The following is an 18772-nucleotide window of genomic DNA, read 5'->3' as shown; positions in this document are numbered from 1 at the left end:
AGGGGCTGTGGTCCTTACCTGTACACTGTGGTTGGTGGGGAGCTCAGACTGTCATAGACGAGCCTCACGTGGCCCTGGTACAGCTCCAGCGCGAGGGGGTCATTGTCTCCCTTGTACAGAAGGATGCCGTTGTCCTTGTCAGTGGCCACCTGGAGAGGCATGTGGGTTAGGGCTCCCCTGAGGACTAGCCTCCCCAACCCCCCCTCACAGAGACCTCTTCCGGGAGGCATCTTCTGAATGGACCCCAGATCTGAGTTCATTTCCCTATTTTTTCCTTTGTCTGGTCTGGAAATTGCTAGAGGGCATATACTTCTACTCCAGCAAATGCTGATGGTGCAATTCAATTCAATAACTATTTAATGAGCACCCACTGTGAGCCACTTTGTTTATGTATACACTTATAAGATAAATATAACACACACTATTTTAGTGTGTGTGTGTGTGTGTGTGTGTGTGTGTGTGTGTGTGTGTGTGTGTATGTGTGTGTCAGGAACCCCAAGCTCTACTCTAGCCTCTCCCACCGGCATACAATGTAATCCCACTCAAATCCTTGCCCCTCTCAAGGCCTCCGTCTCTCTGTATAATCTCAATCATAAACAAAATGCTAACAATTACCGTTTCATTCGGTGTTTACTATGAACTAGGCGCTGTGTTAAGAGTCATCTGGGGAATTTTTAAAAAAAATCATTGTCTAGGCTTCACCCCAAACCAACTACATATGACTCTCAAGGTCGGGGAGGGGGCAGGCAAAGACAATTTTAGGCATTCTCCAGATGATTCTAATGTGTTGCCAAGGCCGAGAGACACTGGTTTCAGAAGTTGCTGCCCAGAGGGCACACCCCGCTGCAGGGCTGGGGTTGTCTGACTAGCCTGTCCACCCCCATCGCCCAGCACAAGTGCAGCTTAAAGGAATGGATGTGGAGCAGGTGGTCTGATGGACCCTCTGGATGTCTGGGGCACAGGTGCTGCTCTGGTTAGCTGGGACCCAACATTCAGGTCCCTGGGTGGGTGGGATGCAGGGAGGAAGGCAGGAGGGCAATGAGGAGGACCCAGGAGGGGCTGACACACCCAGAGCTTCCTTCGTGTGTGTGTGTGTGTGTGTGTGTGTGTGTGTGTGTGTGTGTGTGTGTTCAGGGTCAACCCTCATCTCAGACGCCTGCCCACTGGACTGGAGGCTCCACAAGGTGAGGCAGTTTGAGCTTTCTGTGCATTTCTGCAGCCCCAGTACCTGCAATGGTGCCTGGCATGCAGAGGCATGCAACAGATCTGTGTTGAACAAGTATTTTCACCATAAGCTTAAAGCTAGAGTGTCCATGAGCAGAAGGAGAGCAGGGCCATAGTTAGTGCCATGTGGCAGGGGCCACTCACTGGGCTGCATCCTCTAGCTGTGTCTCTGGGGTCTTCCTCCCCAGAATGCCTAGGGGCCAGAGCCTGCTCTTTCTCAGCCATATACCATCCTTGCTCCACCCTTCCCAGTTGCATTTGGGTCACCCAGAAATGCATTTTGGAATAAATTTGCTCAGGTCCACAGGTAAGGAACCTGAAAGAAGTTAGCTGGAAAAGAATTTGGTTCCTACTAAGTGGTTTTTCATTCCCTGAAAAAGGCCCTGCTTGTTTGTGCCTCTGGGACTTTGTACATGCTGATGTCTCAGGCTAGATGGCATCCCCTCTTCATCCTGCTCTGCCAGCCCCTCATTCTTCTATCCTTCTCCAGGCAAACTCCTACTCATCCTTGAGATCTCAGTTTAGTTACCACTGCCTCTGGGGAGCCTATCCTATTCTTTTCAGCGGGCGAGGGAGCTCTGTCCCACCTATGTGCTCCCACAACACCCAGAGTTACCACTGGTCCCTCTGCTTGTCAATTTCCCCTGGGCAAGGGGCTCTGTCTTGTCCATCACTGAATCCCCATTGTTAGCACAGTGTCTGACATATAATATTTGAGTGAATATTTTCTAGATAAATGAATGGAAAAGGCTGCACGTGGGGACTGCTATTAGCAGTGAAAGCCAGTCAAGAGTTGTCTGTAGAACAACAGCTGTTCTCAGAACAACTGGAGCTTGGGGGGCACATAGGGGCGGGGCGCACCTGCAGGGAGATGTTGGCCTGGGGCCGGACCTTGGCGGAGGCTAGTTCCACGTAGGAGTCTTTGCCCACAAAGTTGACAGTGATGAGTTTCTCGCACCTCGGGCCGGCGAAGCCTGGGGGGCAGCGACAGGTCGGCTCCTGCTGTACCACGATGCACTGGGCCCCGTTCTGGCACTCATACTGGTCACAGGGACTGGTCTGAAGCAGGACCATGGGTGGGGGGTGCTCACAGAGGAGCCCGCTGTGGGGAGGGGAGAGGAGGGACGGAGGAGGGATGAGGAAAGAACAGTGTGGGGAGACAATCATAGTTATTTGGGCCAAAGAGCCACCAGCAGAGAGAGGGAAGAAAGATGGTAACTGGGACTTGTTCCAGTCCTACCACCAACTGGGGCAAGCCTTTTCCTTCTCTAAGACCCAGTTTCCCCATTTTTAAAATAATAGGGTTGCATGAGAGTGCTGGCCCCCAAGTTTCAGTGTCATCAGAAACATCTGGATGAATTTGTTAAAAGCCCAGATTCTCATCCATCCATAGATGAGTGGATACACAAAATGTGGCACATGCATACGATGGGATATTATTCAGCCTTAAAAAGGGAGGACATTCTGACACCTGTTACGACATGGATGAACCCTGAGGACATTATGCCAAGTGAAATAAAGCAGTCACACAAACACAAATACTGTGTGGCTCCACTTTTATGAGGCACTTAGAGCGGTCAAATTTATAGGGTCAGAAAGTAGAATGGTGGCTGCCAGGGGCCATAGGGAGGGGGAATGGGGAGTTAGTGTTTAATGGAGACAGAGTTTCAGTTTTGCAAGATTAAAAAAGTTCTGGAGATGGATGGTGGTATTGGCTGCACAATAATGGAAGTGCACTTAATGCCTCTGAACCGTACATGGAAAAATGGTTAAGATGGTAAATCTCATGTTATGTATATCTTACCACAATTTGAAAACATTAAAAAAAAAAGTGCAGATTTCTAGCCCCTTCTTTCCGCCCCCATTCTAATTTAGTAGCTCTGGGGTGGGCCTCAGGAATTTATATGTTCCCAAGCCTCAACATGGTCTCAATCAGGCTTTGGAGAAACTGGCCTTTGCAGAGTGGTTCCTTCTCAGAGTCCATGACCAAGGCTCATTTGCATAGTTGGATTTATGTCATGCAGCAAGTACTGATGTACATGGAATTGTCCCCAGGCCGCCCCCTCCCCCGCCACTTCAGGTCTGGTCCTTGCCTCCCCCTCCAGTGCCCCCTACACCCTTCCCTTCCAGGCAGTGTAGGTGTGAGGGCTGAAACCCAGTTTCTCCTTGTATATACCCCATGGACCTCTCCTGACCCCCTGGCCAGTGCTTCCCATCCCCTCCTTCTCTTCTGGCTTCAGTGATTCCAGTGACTAACCCCAAGCTCTCCTATTTGCCTCCATTTTTTACCATTAGGGCACAAGGTTTTTGTTCTCCAGCCTAAAAATAAGATTCCTGCCAGTGTGGCCATGTGGCTACCCCTATCCTGTAAGCTGAGCTCCAAGATGGTAGCATCTTCCATTAGAAGGAATCATGCCCAAGCTTGACATTTTGTGAGCTGGACCCTAAGTCCAACTTCCACATGGGTGCCCTGGATGGCTCTTTTGTCTATAACACGGGGTTGACAACATCTGGTCTTTGACAAGGAAGGACTGACCTTCCAAGGAAACTCAGGAGGCCCAGGGCTAGGGCTACCTGGGCATGGGTGAGCCTGCCTTAGCTCACCAGTCCCCAGCCTGCAGGCCCCTTCCCGAGGGGCCCCTCCACCATACCTGAAGCCCTGGGGGCAGATGCATGTGTAGCTGTTGACTGCATCCACGCACTGGGCCCCGTGGCGGCACCTATGGTTCACGCAGTCATCATTGTCCACCTCGCAGAGCTTCCCGCTGTAGCCAGGGGGACAGTCACACCTGGAACACAGCAGAGCAAGGCTGTCCATGTGCCAGGCTGGCTTCTAGGTGGCCCTGTGTCGTCTCTGTCTACCCATGTTCCTAAGTCCCTCTCAACTCTTGAGGACTCCCCAAAACCTGGCCCACAGTTGGTTTCACTGGCCATCCATGGGCTCTGGGTCCCTGCAAGTTGACGTTTGCTTGCTTCATGTGGTGACTCCTGTTTTCAGGAGTGGGTGGTGGGGCTGCTGATGTGCTGCTCCTCAGGGAAGAGGATGGGAGCTGCAGCACCCTCTCTCTGCCCCCACCGGCCCTGCTGGCCCAGGTGCACACCCGAGAGGTGCACCTCACGTGGGGACTCCCTGAGCATGAGCCCGGAACACGCATCCCTGGGCTCCTCCACCTGGGTGACACTGTGCCAAAGTTCCAGCAAGAAACAGACCTGAAGGCACCGTGTTACCTATGGGCACAGGTGGACACAAACACTTCCTGGCTCTTCTGCCTCCTGCAGGCTGGAGCCTGCGCACCTCTCTGGGCCCACCCACTGAATTCTACTGGCCAGAATAGAAATAATAACTACAGCAGAGGCAGAGGAGGAAGGTGGGACAGGTGGCCAAGATGGAGAGGGATGAAGACCTCTGAATACACATGGGACAGAGGAGACTGACAGGGGAGGCATCGGGACAAAGGGATGGTCCTCCCTCCCCCCTCTCCTTGCTCCTCCCCGCCTTGCTCCTCTCCCTGCAGTTGTGGATAGAGTGGAATCATAAGTGGATCCTGGCATTGCTGGGGTTGGTTGGCAGAGCATAGTTTGTGCTGTGGATTCATGGCTAGGTAGACACTTGGGGGGTGGGGTATCCCTGGAGAAGGACAAGTTCTAGAATCAGAGGACTTACTGAGCCTGCATTCAGAACTGATACCTGCTAAGATCTGACCTGTTCACCTTTACTTATTTTTTTTAATGTTTACTTTTTTTTTTTAGAGAGAGAGAGAGAAAGGGGGCCAGGAGAGGGGGGGGGGGGGGGGCGCAGAGAGAGAGGGAGACACAGAATCCGAAGCAGGCTCCAGGCTCTGAGCTGTCAGCAAGCTCAGAGCAAGCATGGGGCTTGAACTCATGAACCGTGAGATTGTGACCTGAGTTGAGGTCGGACGCTTAACCGACTGAGCCACCCAGGCGCCCCTCACCTTTACTTATTTGAAGGGTAAATTTGAAATACGTGACCTACTGCTGCACCAGAAGGTGTGAACTTTCATGTCAGAGCCCACACTCTACCCTAGTCTTTTATTTATTTATTTATTTATTTATTTATTAACGTTTATTTATTTTTGAGACAGAGAGAGACAGAGCATGAATGGGGCAGGGTCAGAGAGAGAGGGAGACAGAGAATCTGAAACAGGCTCCAGGCTCTGAGCCATCAGCACAGAGCCCGACGCGGGGCTGGAACTCACGGACCATGAGATCATGACCTGAGCCGAAGTCAGACGCTCAACCGACTGAGCCACCCAGGCGCCCCTCCACCCTAGTCTTTTAAAGAAACAGATTGGGGGCACCTGGGTGACTCAGTCGGTTAAGCGTCCAACTTCGGCTTAGGTCATGATCTCGCAGTTTGAGAGCTGGAGCCCCGCATCGGGCTCCGTGCTGATAGCTCAGAGCCTGGAGCCTGCTTCAGATTCTGTGTCTCCTTCTCCCTCTCTCGCTGCTCCCCTGCTCACGCTCTGACTCTGATTTTCAACAATAAATAAACATTAAAAAAAATTAAAGAAACAGATTGGGCAAGGCTTTGTCAGGGCATGTGGTCAATACACTCTGCTAGTGGTAAGCCTGGCCCCTGTAGGCATTTGTCTTTGTGTCTCCTGAATTCTAGGTACCTGCAGAGCAACTCAAGCCTTATGAGCCTCTCCAAGGCAACAATTGCCGCTCAATGCTTGCAGGGTAAAATCTAGCCTGTTAGGCATGGAGTCAAGGTGGCTGAGGAGGTCTTCATGAGGAATCAGGGAAGACCTGGTTCCTCGCAGACACAGATATGCAGAAGGAGCAATGGAGGTGTGGAGACTGTCAATGCTATAGCCCTCTTCACACCCTTGCTTTTCAAACAAAGCCCCTGGGCATTCTGTGAACTTACAGCTTCTGATCTGGGAGTTTGGGTGGGGTCTGGGAATTAGCACTCCCAACAAGCTGCCCTGTGATGCTGCTGGTTCCTGCACCTCCCTCCCAAAGCAAGGATCTACCCTACATTTCTTCATCTGCTAAAGAGAAGCGTCTGCTGGTACAACCTGCCTTCCCTGGTGTTCTCAAATGTTCTCCCCTTACCTTTCCTCGAAAGTATAAGGCTTATACGATTTTGTTATATATATGACCTATTGATTCTGGACAAGGGGGTGTAACCAAGTGATGTGCTTGGTTCCAGGACTTTGGGAGTCTCCAGAGTCAGGTCGGGATTGGCTTGCAGCCCCAGCTGTTTCTGTGTGTGCGTGCACAGGGAGCTTGCTTCACCTCGCCGTGCCTCAGCCCCTATCCAGAAAGCAGACCGCTGTTTCTACAGCCTAAGATTGTGGAGCATTACAGGAGATAGGCCAGTGTGCCTGACACAGAGTAAGTCTTCAGTGCATGTTAATCATCGTGATCTGTGTTTTTGTCATTGTCACTTTCAGTGTTCATGGGAGTGTTCTTCATTATTGTCAGGGTTTTGGTATATTATGATTTCAGTGTTTATATCATGGATAGTTATACAGTTTTATGTTATGTTGCGTTGCAGCCTCATTAAAACATACATAAGGAAATCTTCAAGGATAAACATCTTCAAACTTGGGCAAAGGTTGTACCAACTGACTGTCTCTTGTTACTGTCCCTGCAGCCTGCCTTGGGATGTAGGTGATGAGAGGGGAGGGGAGACGAGGGGGATAAAATCAGGAAATGTTTCATTGGGAGAAGGAATTTTTTTACCTAAATGTATTTTAATAAAACAAAATTCACATTATTGAGCTGGCCTGTAGACCTCTTCAGGATTCTAGGAGACACTGTGCATAAATACATTCTCTCAAGAATATGAAAGCAAGACTGGTTTCCTTCTACATTCTATATTCTTTCTATTCTGTATCCTTTTCTGTATTCCCCTAGAACTCAAGTAGAGTGAGGTTTCTAGGGAGAAGTACCAGAGGATCATGATCTCTGGCCCTGCTTATGTCTCTGGTCCCAAGCTCCTCGCACCCCGACCCCAGACCTATACCCTGGACCACTTCTGACCAGTTTTCATGCTCACTGTGCTCTGTCAGGCCAGCATCCTCTGAGCTTGAACAATGTCACTGATCACCTTTCCAGCTATGGATACTCTACCACTTCTTCACAGCTCAGATACCTGGTCACTATTGTTGCCCCTCGTAGGCACGCCCAAAGCATGCTGCTGGTCAGTGCAGCCTGCTGTGCTTTGGGTTCAAGTTTGTGTTCCATGCATCTCTTCTCCCCCTCTTCACCTCTTCCTTCAGTTAAAGAGCAGCCCTGAGTTGAAGTCAAATCTGGGAGTGGGAAAATGGGGTTGGGAGGCATCCCTCACCCTTACTTATACTCTAGTAGCTCAACTGCCTAAGAGCCCACCTAACCCCTCTCAGAGGGGACCAGGGCAGATAAGGGAGATTTGAATGATGGTTCATGCATGGAAACACTGAAGTTTCCTTTGTTCTCAGCAAAACCAGAGCCCCTAACATGCCTCTTGCATTTTCCCTGGTGATGAACTCCAGACTTGAGATGTCAAAATAGGAAAGGAAAACACCAGACAAGACATGTTCATGTCCCCCTCTCACCTGCACCTACTCTAGATTCTTCTCCCACTGGTGGGGCCCTCCCTCCCTTTCTCAGCTCATTCAAATCTCACCCATCCTTTGATGTTAATGTCACAGCTCACCTCCTAAAGTATGTGGAGGGCTTCTCTTTGCTTCAGCAGGTTCTTCCCTCCCCTCCTCAACACCCCGGCAGCACTCAGAGCCAGAGTTGAGGGCTCCAGAAATTTCTAAACATTTGTTTTGTGTCAAATCCCACCCCCCCACCCCCGCCACCCCCAAGTCCATGTCAAGGGCCTTGAAAGGGAGGGAATCAAAAATCTCTTATAGTACCCACTACACTCACCACAATGAGAATTTGAGGACTGAAGCGTTGGCTCACCAGGGGACAACAACTAGGACCCATCATTCTTAGATTCTAGGATCCCAAGAGTTCTCAAGTTCAAGTCTTAGAGATTTATGAATCTAAGAGTCCTAAGATTCTGTGACTTTATGATGTCATTAGTCTCAGGCTTTCTAAAATCCTTGTTTTCCATAAAGTGCTAAGTTTTGCAGTATAGCATCACAGTCTCAAAAACCCCGGAATCTGGGAACTCTCTGCCTTATGACTGAAAGCTAGACAGACTCAAACTGATGACAGATCCTGGAGACATTTTAGACCCAGACCATGAGCTTCATTCCTCAGAGGCTGAAGAGGCTACTGGATGAAATGCTGGTCAGGATTCTCATTAAAGACTTCTCAGCATAGGCATCGAGCTTCAGACCCACATCCCTCATCTTTAGGGTGACTCTGTAGAGTCACTTCAGGTATCTTTGCTGAAGGCTCATCTGGGGTTTCCCCAGCTGCTCTGGTCTTTGCCTGCTCCCCCAAACTCTCTGGTGCTAGAAGCTTCCACCCACCCTTCAGTGTTGGACTGAGCCTGTTGGAGATGAGGGGAAGCAACTGTGTGTGCAAAGCAGCTTTGGGAGAGTGTTTAGGGGAGACTATTTTGGCTCCCTGGGATGTCCCTACTGATATCAGAAAATCCCAGGACTCAAGGGTCTCAGGGTGTTCTCTAGAAGAGGCAATGGCACATGCTTTCATGAAGGAGAATGGAGGGAAGAAGTAGGAGTGATTTCACAGGGCCCAGGAGTGATTTCCCAGGGGTGTTGTTTGAGTCTCAGGCTCTGGAACTGGTGCCTTCTCCTGAGGCAAATTCTTTTTCCACCCTTAGAATTGTTCCTAGAATCCCCTAGCTGCTACAGGCTCTGCTGCTTACCACAGAGACAGCTCCACAAATGGCTATGGCTGCTGAACTGAGTCAGTGCTCACTCTCCCCGACCCCCTAACATACACAGATGCATAAACTGGCAAACTTGCTGGAGCCACAGAGGGCACAACACTGGGAAGGATGCACACAAGGAAGGTGACCAACTAACCTTTGGACTCAGCTACCATATTAGCTCTGGAAAGGAAAGCTATGCTGGTGTGTGGGGGTAGGGGCAGAAGTGGGGAGAGTAGGAAGGAGAGGTATAAAGGAAAGAGGGATATCTTTATTTCTATATATCTATCAACACACAGAGAGAGATAGAGACTTACAAAGAGAGATAATCACAAAGAGACAGAGGCACGTGCATAGAGACAGTGATACAGAGAATTAGACTATGACTAGCCAGAGACACAGAGAAGCACATGGTAATGTACAAGTAATAGACAGAGAGATCGGGAGAGGGAAGGAGGAGAATGGAAAGGGACCAATTTGAGGCAGAGTCCTCAGGAGCCTGTGCTGCTGGGGACACAAAGCCAAGCCTCACCTGAATCCTTTGTCCAGGGAGATGCACTTGGCCTCATGCTGACAGAGGTTCATCCCAGGCACGCAGTGGTCAATCACCTCGTCGCACAGCTCACCTGGTGGGGGTGGGTAGAAAGCTCAGGCACCTGGGAGGACCTGGGGGATACCCTGACTAGAAGGTCAGGTCCAACCAGCCCCCTGTCGGGAGGTCATGGATCTCAGGCACCCTGGATTTGCTCTCTCGATGTATCCTTTCTGCTGTACCTCTTTTTCAGTCTCCCTAGTGGTAACAATGGGAAGGTCCTGGGATTTTCCCTGGGCACTGTCATAGCACCATCATTGGGTTGTTTCACCTGACCATTAAGGGGCTGCTGCAGCTAAAACTGTAGGACATCAGCCCCTGACTTTGGGCTGTGTTTAGTTGTTTTTTTCATTCCCCATCAATTTACTAAGCACCTCTTGTGTCGTAGACACTGTGATGGGTACTAGGGACACAACAGTGACCAGGTCTTGTCTTCCCCCTAGCCTAGTGGGGGAGATCTATAAATCAGTAGGTGACTGTAACATAGAGATGTGTGACCACAGGGATAAACTCTGTGGAAGCCCAGAGGCTTCCTGGAGGAATGGACATGGCTTAGCAGCACAGTGCACCTGCTGTAGATAAGTAAGCACCCTGGATTTTCTCAAAGAAGAAAATATGAAAGGAATTTAATGTTTAGGTCTCTGAATACACTCCCTTTGAAATTCATCGTGCCAAGAAATGAAGAACGGGTCATATATACCCAGGGAGGTCCTTGCATGTCCAAGCTCCCCAAAGCTCACGCCATCGGAGATGTGTTTTGGGAATGTGGAGGGAAGTGAGACAGGATGGCAGGGGTGAGGGCAGTGGCAGATGCACCCCTGAGCTTTGGGTTCCCTTAAATTCCACCTGGCCAGGTGGACAGTGATATAAAGGAGGAAAGCTTCACCCACGGAATTTCTCTCAGAGGTTGGGGTGGGAATAGGGGCAGAGAAGGCTGCAGGGACAGGGCAGAGGAAGGTCCTGAGGGTGGCTGGGGAGGAGATGAATGACATCCACAGCCCCAGAGTCTGTTCTCTGCTGTGGTGGGGACAAGCCCACCCCAACCCTGTCCTCATTTTGCCAGCCTCTCAAGACCACAGAGAGCACTGTGTTCTTTATAAGCCTTTTCCTCTTCCTTACTTCCTGGAGACACCCAGAGAGGCACACAGGTGTTTGTGTGGGACTGGCAACGTTTTCTGGGACAGAGAAAACCATGACAACTCATTCTTGGGCAGAGGTGCACTTCAGTCACCTGCAGACACAGGCTAGGCTATTCCACTGGGGCAGGAAACCACCTCAACAAGTGTGTCCTCAGTCCCCCTTCCACTGCCCATTTGCCCCAAAGCCTATTCTGATTCCCTTTGCCTTCTTTTTTTAACTGCTGGGATTTTTACTGTCTCTCTTCTGGCAGTGAGCAGATTCTTCCGGACCAATGATTTGGCCCTACATGACCCCTCCTCTCATCTTAGGTAGACCAGATGCCCTTTGTGGCCGGAGGGTATACTTTAGACTTCTTGGTATCCCTGTTAGTTAATTCAGTGCTCTGTATACAGTAGGAGCATAATAAGTGTTGCCTCTTGCTACTTTAACTCTTGGCTACAACTCTTCTCTGCAAAGATGGAAGATATAAGGGGTAAGGGAAGTAGACCTTCAGCAGATTTCCCTGCACTTTCCCCAAGCGTAAAGCCTTCTCTGGGACCCCAAGAGGCGAGGAGTAAGCAGAGCAGGTGGTTTTCTCAGTTGGTCGTGGCACGTTCCACCACAGTCCCAAGAATGTGCTTGGGGAATACCTGGCTAATGGGCTTGAGGTCTGTGTCAGCCACAGGACCCTGAAGAGCAATGGGGGCTAGCTGGCTTCCTTCTCTGTAGGCTTCTAATCAGCATCTGTATATCCCATCCCCTACCTCACTCTTGACATCATGCCAGGTGCCAGCAGGGTAGGGTGTGGCAGTCCCTGGGTTGCATGGTCCTTATTTTCATCCTCACCTTAGGTTGGTATTTCCTAAAATATGTTTCTTGCAACACAGGATGTCCGGGGTTGGGAAGGAGTTTGGGGGTAGGGTAGGAGGGAAGTTCTGACTTAAAATAAATTTGAAACTTACTGGGTTAAAAGAAGTTAAATAGCATTGTTTCAAACAGGAATTGTGAAAACCTCTAATAGGCTCATTTGTATCACGTGGAAGAGAGCTAGTATTACATACAGCGTTTCCCCAACTTTTTGTTTATGGAGGCTTTTCCTCAAAGAACTCATGGAATTCCATTTTGGGATATGCCACTTTAGGTGGATCCTATAACAAAGGAGGTTGTGCTTGCACCACTGAGGTGCATTTTGCTTCATAATCTAGTGGTATATTTAACTGTCCTCATTAGGAGCTGTTAATATAGGAAATAAAGGTGTTGTGTTTTGGGGGTGGGTGGGTAGGATGATTATCCTGAGGAATAACCTGTGGGGAGCCTTCTTTTATTCCCCAGCTGGGTTAGGTTCATCCTCTGTGACCCCACGACCCCCCAGGCTTCCAGGTGTTATAGTCTCGTTCTACTGAATACATGTCTCCCTCTACTTGACAATGAGCCTTCTGATCAGAGGGGACTTTGTCTTGGTCATTTTTGTGTCTCCAGTTCCTAGCCGGAAAGTGTCTGGAAAGTAAATTTCTAGAGAAAGCAGACTAGAACTGAATGCAGATTAAATGTAATGCAAGCCCCTCTCACTAGCTTCAATCGCCACTGGGTCTCCAGTTCCCGGAGGAGGGGAAGGCTAATGGAATGGACAGCAAACTTGCCCTGGGAACCTGTCTCAAAGTAGGGAGGAGCCAGAGACGTGCAGGGTTGGGGTAGGTGGTGAGGGTGGACAAGCAAACAGAGAGGGCCTCTGGGAAGCCCGTCATGGCACAGCACCAGGTTTTGGGGATTCACATCTCTGTCCACAGGGGAGTGGGTGCAGGCCCTGAAAACTAAGATAACAGCATTCCTTAGTGCATGACACCTGGCCCGCCACCATGCACAGGCACCAGGGGACCTTACCCGTGTAGTTAGGAGGGCAGACGCACACGTAGTTGTTGACCCCGTCCACACAGGTGGCATTGTTCTCACAGTCGTTGTCCTCGCAATCATCTGGATTGATCTCACACCGCTGCCCCTCAAAGCCCAGAGGGCAGGAGCAGCTTTGGGGGTGTGTGGGGTGGGGAAGAAGGGGAGCCAGGGGGTAAGGAGTGTTGGGTGGGGTTGGAGTGGCAGAAAAGAATGTTGGGGGGATATAATTAGTCAGGTTTCTCTCTGGATGGAGGTCTGAGGCAGCACTCTGGATACTTGAAGCCTTGGGGTCCTGAGCAGGAAGACCCTCAGGAGCCCGAGAGGTCATTTCATCTAGACCCCTATCTCTGGGCAGAATTCCATCTCCCCTGGCCGAGGATGGCTGCGTTAGCTCTGGGGAGTTCTCACCAGCAATGCCCCCTCACCATCCCCCCAGCTGGAAGTGCTTTCCCCGGGAGACTTTAAATTCCTCCAGCTGTCTTCCTTCCCCTCTTCTCCAGGGAGTGGTTTGTAGACAAAGGGATAAAGGGCATAACAAACACCCCCCCTTTGAGCGACTTCCTACTCCAGGAAAGCCTCTCTACCTTGAACAGGAATAGGACAAAGTGGCCAAGATCAGGATCTGCAGCCGAGTTTCTTGGGAATGAAGTCTGAGTCTGCCACTAGGTATTCGATCTTAGGAAAATTAGTTAAATTCTGTGTCTCAGTTTCCACATCTATGGACTAGGGTAATATCATTTACCTCCAGGTTGGTTGTGGGGAATAAAAGAAGATTATATAAGTAAAAGGTTTAGGAGGAGACCTAGTACATAGAAAAGACTCAGAATGTGTTAGCTTCAGTTCTAGATGACTTCCACACTCAGCCTCCTTAACCTTTCTCAGACATGCCTTTGTTCCCTCCAGCTTCTTCCGGATAAGGGGATGGGGTGGGAGGATCTGGAGAGCTACAGCTCTTAGATATAAACCTCAAACTTCCTGCATCCTCTGCCCAACCCTGGCCACACCCCAGGATTAGGCCTGCAAACTAAGTCAGGATAGATAAAGCTGAGCAGATGAGAAGGGGCCAGGGGAGTTTAGGAAGGGGCACGCGGGAGACAAATACTGACTAAATGAGCTGCAGGCACTTACTTACTCTCTCTGTGGCCCAGCCCCCTGGTCAGGGATTTACACCCCATTCACGAACATACGTTCCAGCTTTGGGCCCAGAATTCCAGGCCTCTCTGTTTTACAGATTCCTCCGATTTGGGATTTAGCTATAAAACTAAACTAATAGGAAGTGGATTTCTGGAATCTTACTTAACCTCCTTTCCTCTACAACCTGAAAACCATGTCACATTTTCTTTTCTTTTTTTTTTTTTAAGTTTTTAAATTTATTTTGAGAGAAAGAACAAGCAGGGGAGGGGCAGAAAGAGTGGGGGACAGAGGATCAAAGCAGGCTCTGTGCTGACAGCAGAGACCCCAATTCAGGGCTTGAACTAAGGAACCGTGAGGTCATGCGCTGAGCCAAAGTTGGGCACTTAACTGACTGAGCCACCCAGGTGCTCACCGTGTCATGTTTTCTACAAAAGGTTCTTCGGTCTGAGCTCTTGGGGTGGAGCAAAATGATGTATTTCTTTTTTCTAGGAGGGACCCTGGAAGTTCAGGAAAAGCGATTTCTTCAGAGCTGGACGGACAGTAGGTTTTTAAGGTTCTGTAACCATAGTGTTGCCTATTTTCCTGAAAGGAGTTACTCTGGCTGTCCCCAAAGTCTTAGGGTTGCATGAAAGTGGGATGCAGATGGCTCTTAGGGGTTGGGTTGCTCATGGAGTAGACAGAGGGAGGGAAGGAGACTAAAGTCTCCTCTGCCCTCCCTGGAAACCTTGGCTGGGGGTTGTCAAGGAAACTCCAAGGGCACCCAGTGAGCTGTGGGGCTGTCTTAGTCTCCTGCCCGGCCAGCTCTGTCAGTCTTTGCTCTTTTTGTGATCAGATAATGCATCAAGATGAGCAAAGCATCTGATGAAGAGGTAGGTGAAACTTCCAAAATTATCACTCACAAGACATGTTATGGGTTGAATTGTGTCCCCTCAAAAAGGTATCTGGAAGTCTTAACCCCCAGCACCTCAGAATGTGACCTTATTTGGAAATAAGGTCCTTGCAGATGTCGTTTCTGATGAGGTTATACTGGAGTAGGGTGGGCCCCAGATCTACTGCCATCCTTGTAAGATGGCCATGTGGAGACAGAGACACAGGGTGAATGCCACATGAGGATGAAGACTGCAGTGAGGAAGGCCCGAGATCACTAGCCACCACCAGAAGCTAGGAAGGGGCAAGGAAGGATCTTCCCCTACAGGTTTGAAAGCCAGTGTGGCTCTGCTGACACCCTGAGTTTGGACTTCTGGCTTCTAGAAATGTGAGGGAATACATTTCTGTTGGTCCAAGCCGCCCTGGTGTGCTGCTTGGTTATGGCAGCCCCAGCAAACGGACACAGGAGGGAAAAAGGGAGCAAAGCTTCCCTGACAGGTGTCCCTCCCTTTGCCAACCTATCAGGTGCTAACCTAGTGAGGGGGAGTGCTCCTGCCCCTTGGCAGGCCCACACAAACTATGCTTTCCCCAGCATGTGGGCCTCATTGCTTTAATCCTCTACCCCATTTCCCTAATCCTGTAGATCTGGGCCCTTTTCCTCGAAAATTAAATTCTAAAAGTATTTCCAGTTCATTCAAATCTCAACAACGGAAGGTAGAAACCAGGAAAGATCCTTCTGCTCACCCGCAGTTCCAGAGATGAAGAGAGATACCCCACAAAGAGACAGAGAGGGGGGCACATGCAGAGGGGGACAGGGAGGGGAGAGACAGTCGCCTGCAGGGGGCACTCCTCACTCTTGCAGACCTCCATCTTTGGGCAGGGTGGGCAGAGCCAGGCTTTTACCCTGGAGGTGTGTTTCTTGGCTGGGGCCATGTGGCCACCTCTGTGAAATTTCTGTGTGGTTTCTCCTTACCCCTGCTCCCAGCGAGAAGGTGGGAGTGGGTAGTTTGGCCGACTCCAGGCAGGAAAGCAAACCTGGCCTTGAATTTATTTCACTTTTTAAGAGCCAGAGTTTGATGGGGCTGGCTTGGCAGGTGGACACGGGGGCAGGCTGGGCTCTGTCGGAAGAACTAGGGCCCAGAACCTGATTTCTTTCACAGATGGCACAGCAGCCCCTCCTTCCCCCACCCAGAGTGCCTTTGCTACTTGTTTGCAACCTGTGCTTAAGACATCCACACACAGCTCTGCACTGGGTGCCCCTGCTTTACTGCCTGACCCACTCGCTCACTGGGGTGCTAAAGGAACCAGTTTCCACAGGTCTGTTTTTGCCAGGGCCACGGGCCGGCAAGCTGGGCACGTGAAAACAGCTGGGAAGGGTGGGAAGCAGGAAGGGAGCCTGAGGTTTGGCAGAGGCCTCGAAAGTCCACCTAATTGACAGGGATGGGGAAAACGTAAGTGGCTTCTATCCCTTTTTCTTCCTGAGCTCTGAATTCCTGGGAGGAAAGCAGTGGGGTTGGAAGATCCAGGAATGTGTCAGGATATGTGACCTAGAGCAAGTAAATCTCTGTGCCTCAGTTTCCTCATCTGTTAAGTGGGGATAGTACCAGCTCGCAGTGGGTAGGCTCATTGTGAGCATTTAAATTAGAGGTTGCACGGCTAGTTCGTGCCTGGCACATGATGAACATGCAGTCAATATCACCTATGATCATTGTTTTTAGCACACAGGAAACAGAGGTGGAATTGCCATTCTGCTGGTGGGGGGGGGGGGGCTTGGGCCATCATGCCATCCTTCTCTGACTTGTGCCAGCAGCTTTAGCCTCCCTTGGTATCCTCCTGGCTCTGGAGACAGACTCTCTGAATTCCCCATAGGAACGCTCACTAACTGTGTCACTGTGGGCAAAGGATAGCTCCTGTTGGTGCCTCAATCTTATCATTTGTATAGTAGGGATCACAGTAGCTCCCTTACAGGGTGGGAAGAGCCTTGAGATGATCTGCATAACAGACTTGGCACAGTGTGGGCACACAGTAGGCCCTCAGTGAACAGCTGTGCATCAGCCTGCCCCAGTGGTCTGCCTATAAAGCCCCCTGAGGGAGGGAAGGCCCAAGGGTGAGCTGTTACCTGAACCCATCCTTGTGGCTTTCGCTCAGGTGGCAGGTGCCTCCGTGCTGACAGGGGTTCTGGATGCAGGTGTTGATGGGCATAGCGCAGTCTTTGCCCTGAGGAGCAGGAAAGGGAGAAGCACCTGGTTAGGGAGGCTTTCAGTGGCTGCCTTGACCAGGAGGCCCCCTGGAGTTCCCAGCGTCCTCTGGGATGAGGCCGGGCAGAAGGCCTCTCTGTGGCCTCTGCTGTGTGGCTTGGAGGACGCCAAAGGGGGCCCTTGCTTTTGGCCGTTCCACACTGAGAGAAGGTTGAGAACTCAGGAGTTCAGGCCCCAGCTTCCCTACTTCCTGGAATTCACATCCTTTTCTTTATCCTGAACTGCAGGACAAGAGCATGGGCTTTGGGTACAGGGAAACCTGGTTTCATATTCCAGCTTCATCTCTTCCTGGTTGGCTGGCCATGACCTCATCTAAGCCTTTAACTCTCAGCCTACCTCACAGAGCTACCTAGCAGAGGACACGGTACTCTTAGCTGCACTGAGGCCTCAATATAATCCACAACTTGAGTAGGGAGGGCTGGGGCTGAAGTGTGGCCAGAGGACCTTGCCCCTATAGGGTGACAATTCCACAGAGATCTACCTTTAATTGGTCTGGAAGTGGGCCCAGGTGTTGGTATTTAGAGTTCTGCAGGCGATTCTAATGTTAGGCCAGATTGAGGACCTCTGGGACAGACAATTTTGTGTGGGGTGGCATTCCTCTGGAGCAGGCCCCTCTGGAGGGGACGTTTCAGCTGAGGAGTCGACTGCAGTAGGTGGGGAGGAGCATGCCAGGCAGAAGGACAGTGAAGATGAAGGCACTGAGGAGGGAGGCCAAGGCAGAGGCTGTGGACATTAAGACCGGGGAGCAGCCCGCTGGCCCTCTGGCTCTAACTCCCCCCTCCCCTGGGACCGACACACCAGCGCTACACCCAAGTCTTGGCAAGCAGTCCCTTAGAGGACCTGCGGGGTCTGGGGAGGCATCCGTTGTATTTGTTTCTGGGCTGTGGACTTGGTGTGGGCACCATGCCAGGCGGGGGTGATCACGGGAGCCCTCCCACTGCCATACCACCTGCTCGCCATCTGCTTGAGAAAATCCTCTTCCCGCCTCTGCTGCTGCCAGTGCCTGTGACGGAGTGGGGCTGGGCTCCCTGGCTCGAAGGTCGCTGCCAACTGGGCCTACGACTCTCCCTACTGTCTCCAACCCTGAAGCCCTTGCAGTATCCAGCAGCCAGGAGGCATGGCCACGTCTGTCTTGACTCCCTTCATGCCCCCTCACAGCTAACGGCCAGAGTTTTCTTGAGGGGGAGGAGAATGCAGTTTGATGTGGGATCTGGGCTTATCCTAAACCAGAACAACACAGGATCCCTTACACAAAGTCATTGCGTGCAACGGAAACTGCAATACTCATTCTCAATTTATTGAGAACATTTTCCATTCCAGGCCTCACGCTAAGTGTTTTATATTCACAATCACATATAATGTTCACAACAACCCTATGCGATCGGTAGGATTGTTATTACTGCCCTTTTCAGATTGGGAAGGCAGACTTGGAAAGTGAGCTAATATGTCCAAGATTGCACAGCAGTTAAGTGGAATAGGCAGCAGCTGAACCCAGGCATCCAGTCCAGAGCCAGCACTGGGAACCCCTCTGCTGGGTCACTGATGCTGCCCTCTCAAAACATGGGCTCCAGGGGTAGCACATTGGAGCACACACTCCAGTCTGGCTGCTGTGTGCCTTGGGGAAACTACCAGTTCTCTCTGGGCCTTGTTTTTATCATCTGTAAAATGGGAATAATACCTACCCTATGGAATGAATATTAGAAATCACACATATATAAAGCACAAGGCATGTATGGTAGCAACCTAAATAAGAGCTATTTGGATGATGATGAGGAGGATTACTACAGGGGTCTGAGGCAGGGCTGAATGTGGGAGCTCAAAAGACTTTTTTTCAGGCATTTGGTTGGTACCGAATTGTTCAGGAGTTTTTGTGTGTGTTAGATG

The 18772-nt window shown here is 50.6% G+C and overlaps 1 protein-coding gene across 2 annotated transcripts in view; it reads right to left on the bottom strand.

Moving 5' to 3' along the window:
* SLIT3 (slit guidance ligand 3) overlaps positions 1-18772 on the bottom strand; it is a 593416-nt gene that overhangs the window by 12624 nt on the left and 562020 nt on the right. For both annotated transcript variants that reach the window (XM_049647813.1, XM_049647814.1), the window contains exons 27-32: positions 16750-16847; positions 12621-12760; positions 9561-9654; positions 3876-4013; positions 2086-2326; positions 19-149 (exon numbers count right to left, since the gene is read on the bottom strand). In XM_049647813.1, the coding sequence (XP_049503770.1) occupies positions 19-149; positions 2086-2326; positions 3876-4013; positions 9561-9654; positions 12621-12760; positions 16750-16847 (842 nt within the window). The remainder of the gene's footprint in view (positions 1-18; positions 150-2085; positions 2327-3875; positions 4014-9560; positions 9655-12620; positions 12761-16749; positions 16848-18772) is intronic.

Source organism: Panthera uncia (assembly GCF_023721935.1).
Source record: "Panthera uncia isolate 11264 chromosome A1 unlocalized genomic scaffold, Puncia_PCG_1.0 HiC_scaffold_17, whole genome shotgun sequence".
Classification (NCBI taxonomy): Eukaryota; Metazoa; Chordata; class Mammalia; order Carnivora; family Felidae; genus Panthera; species Panthera uncia.
This window is presented reverse-complemented; position numbering and strand designations above follow the sequence as displayed.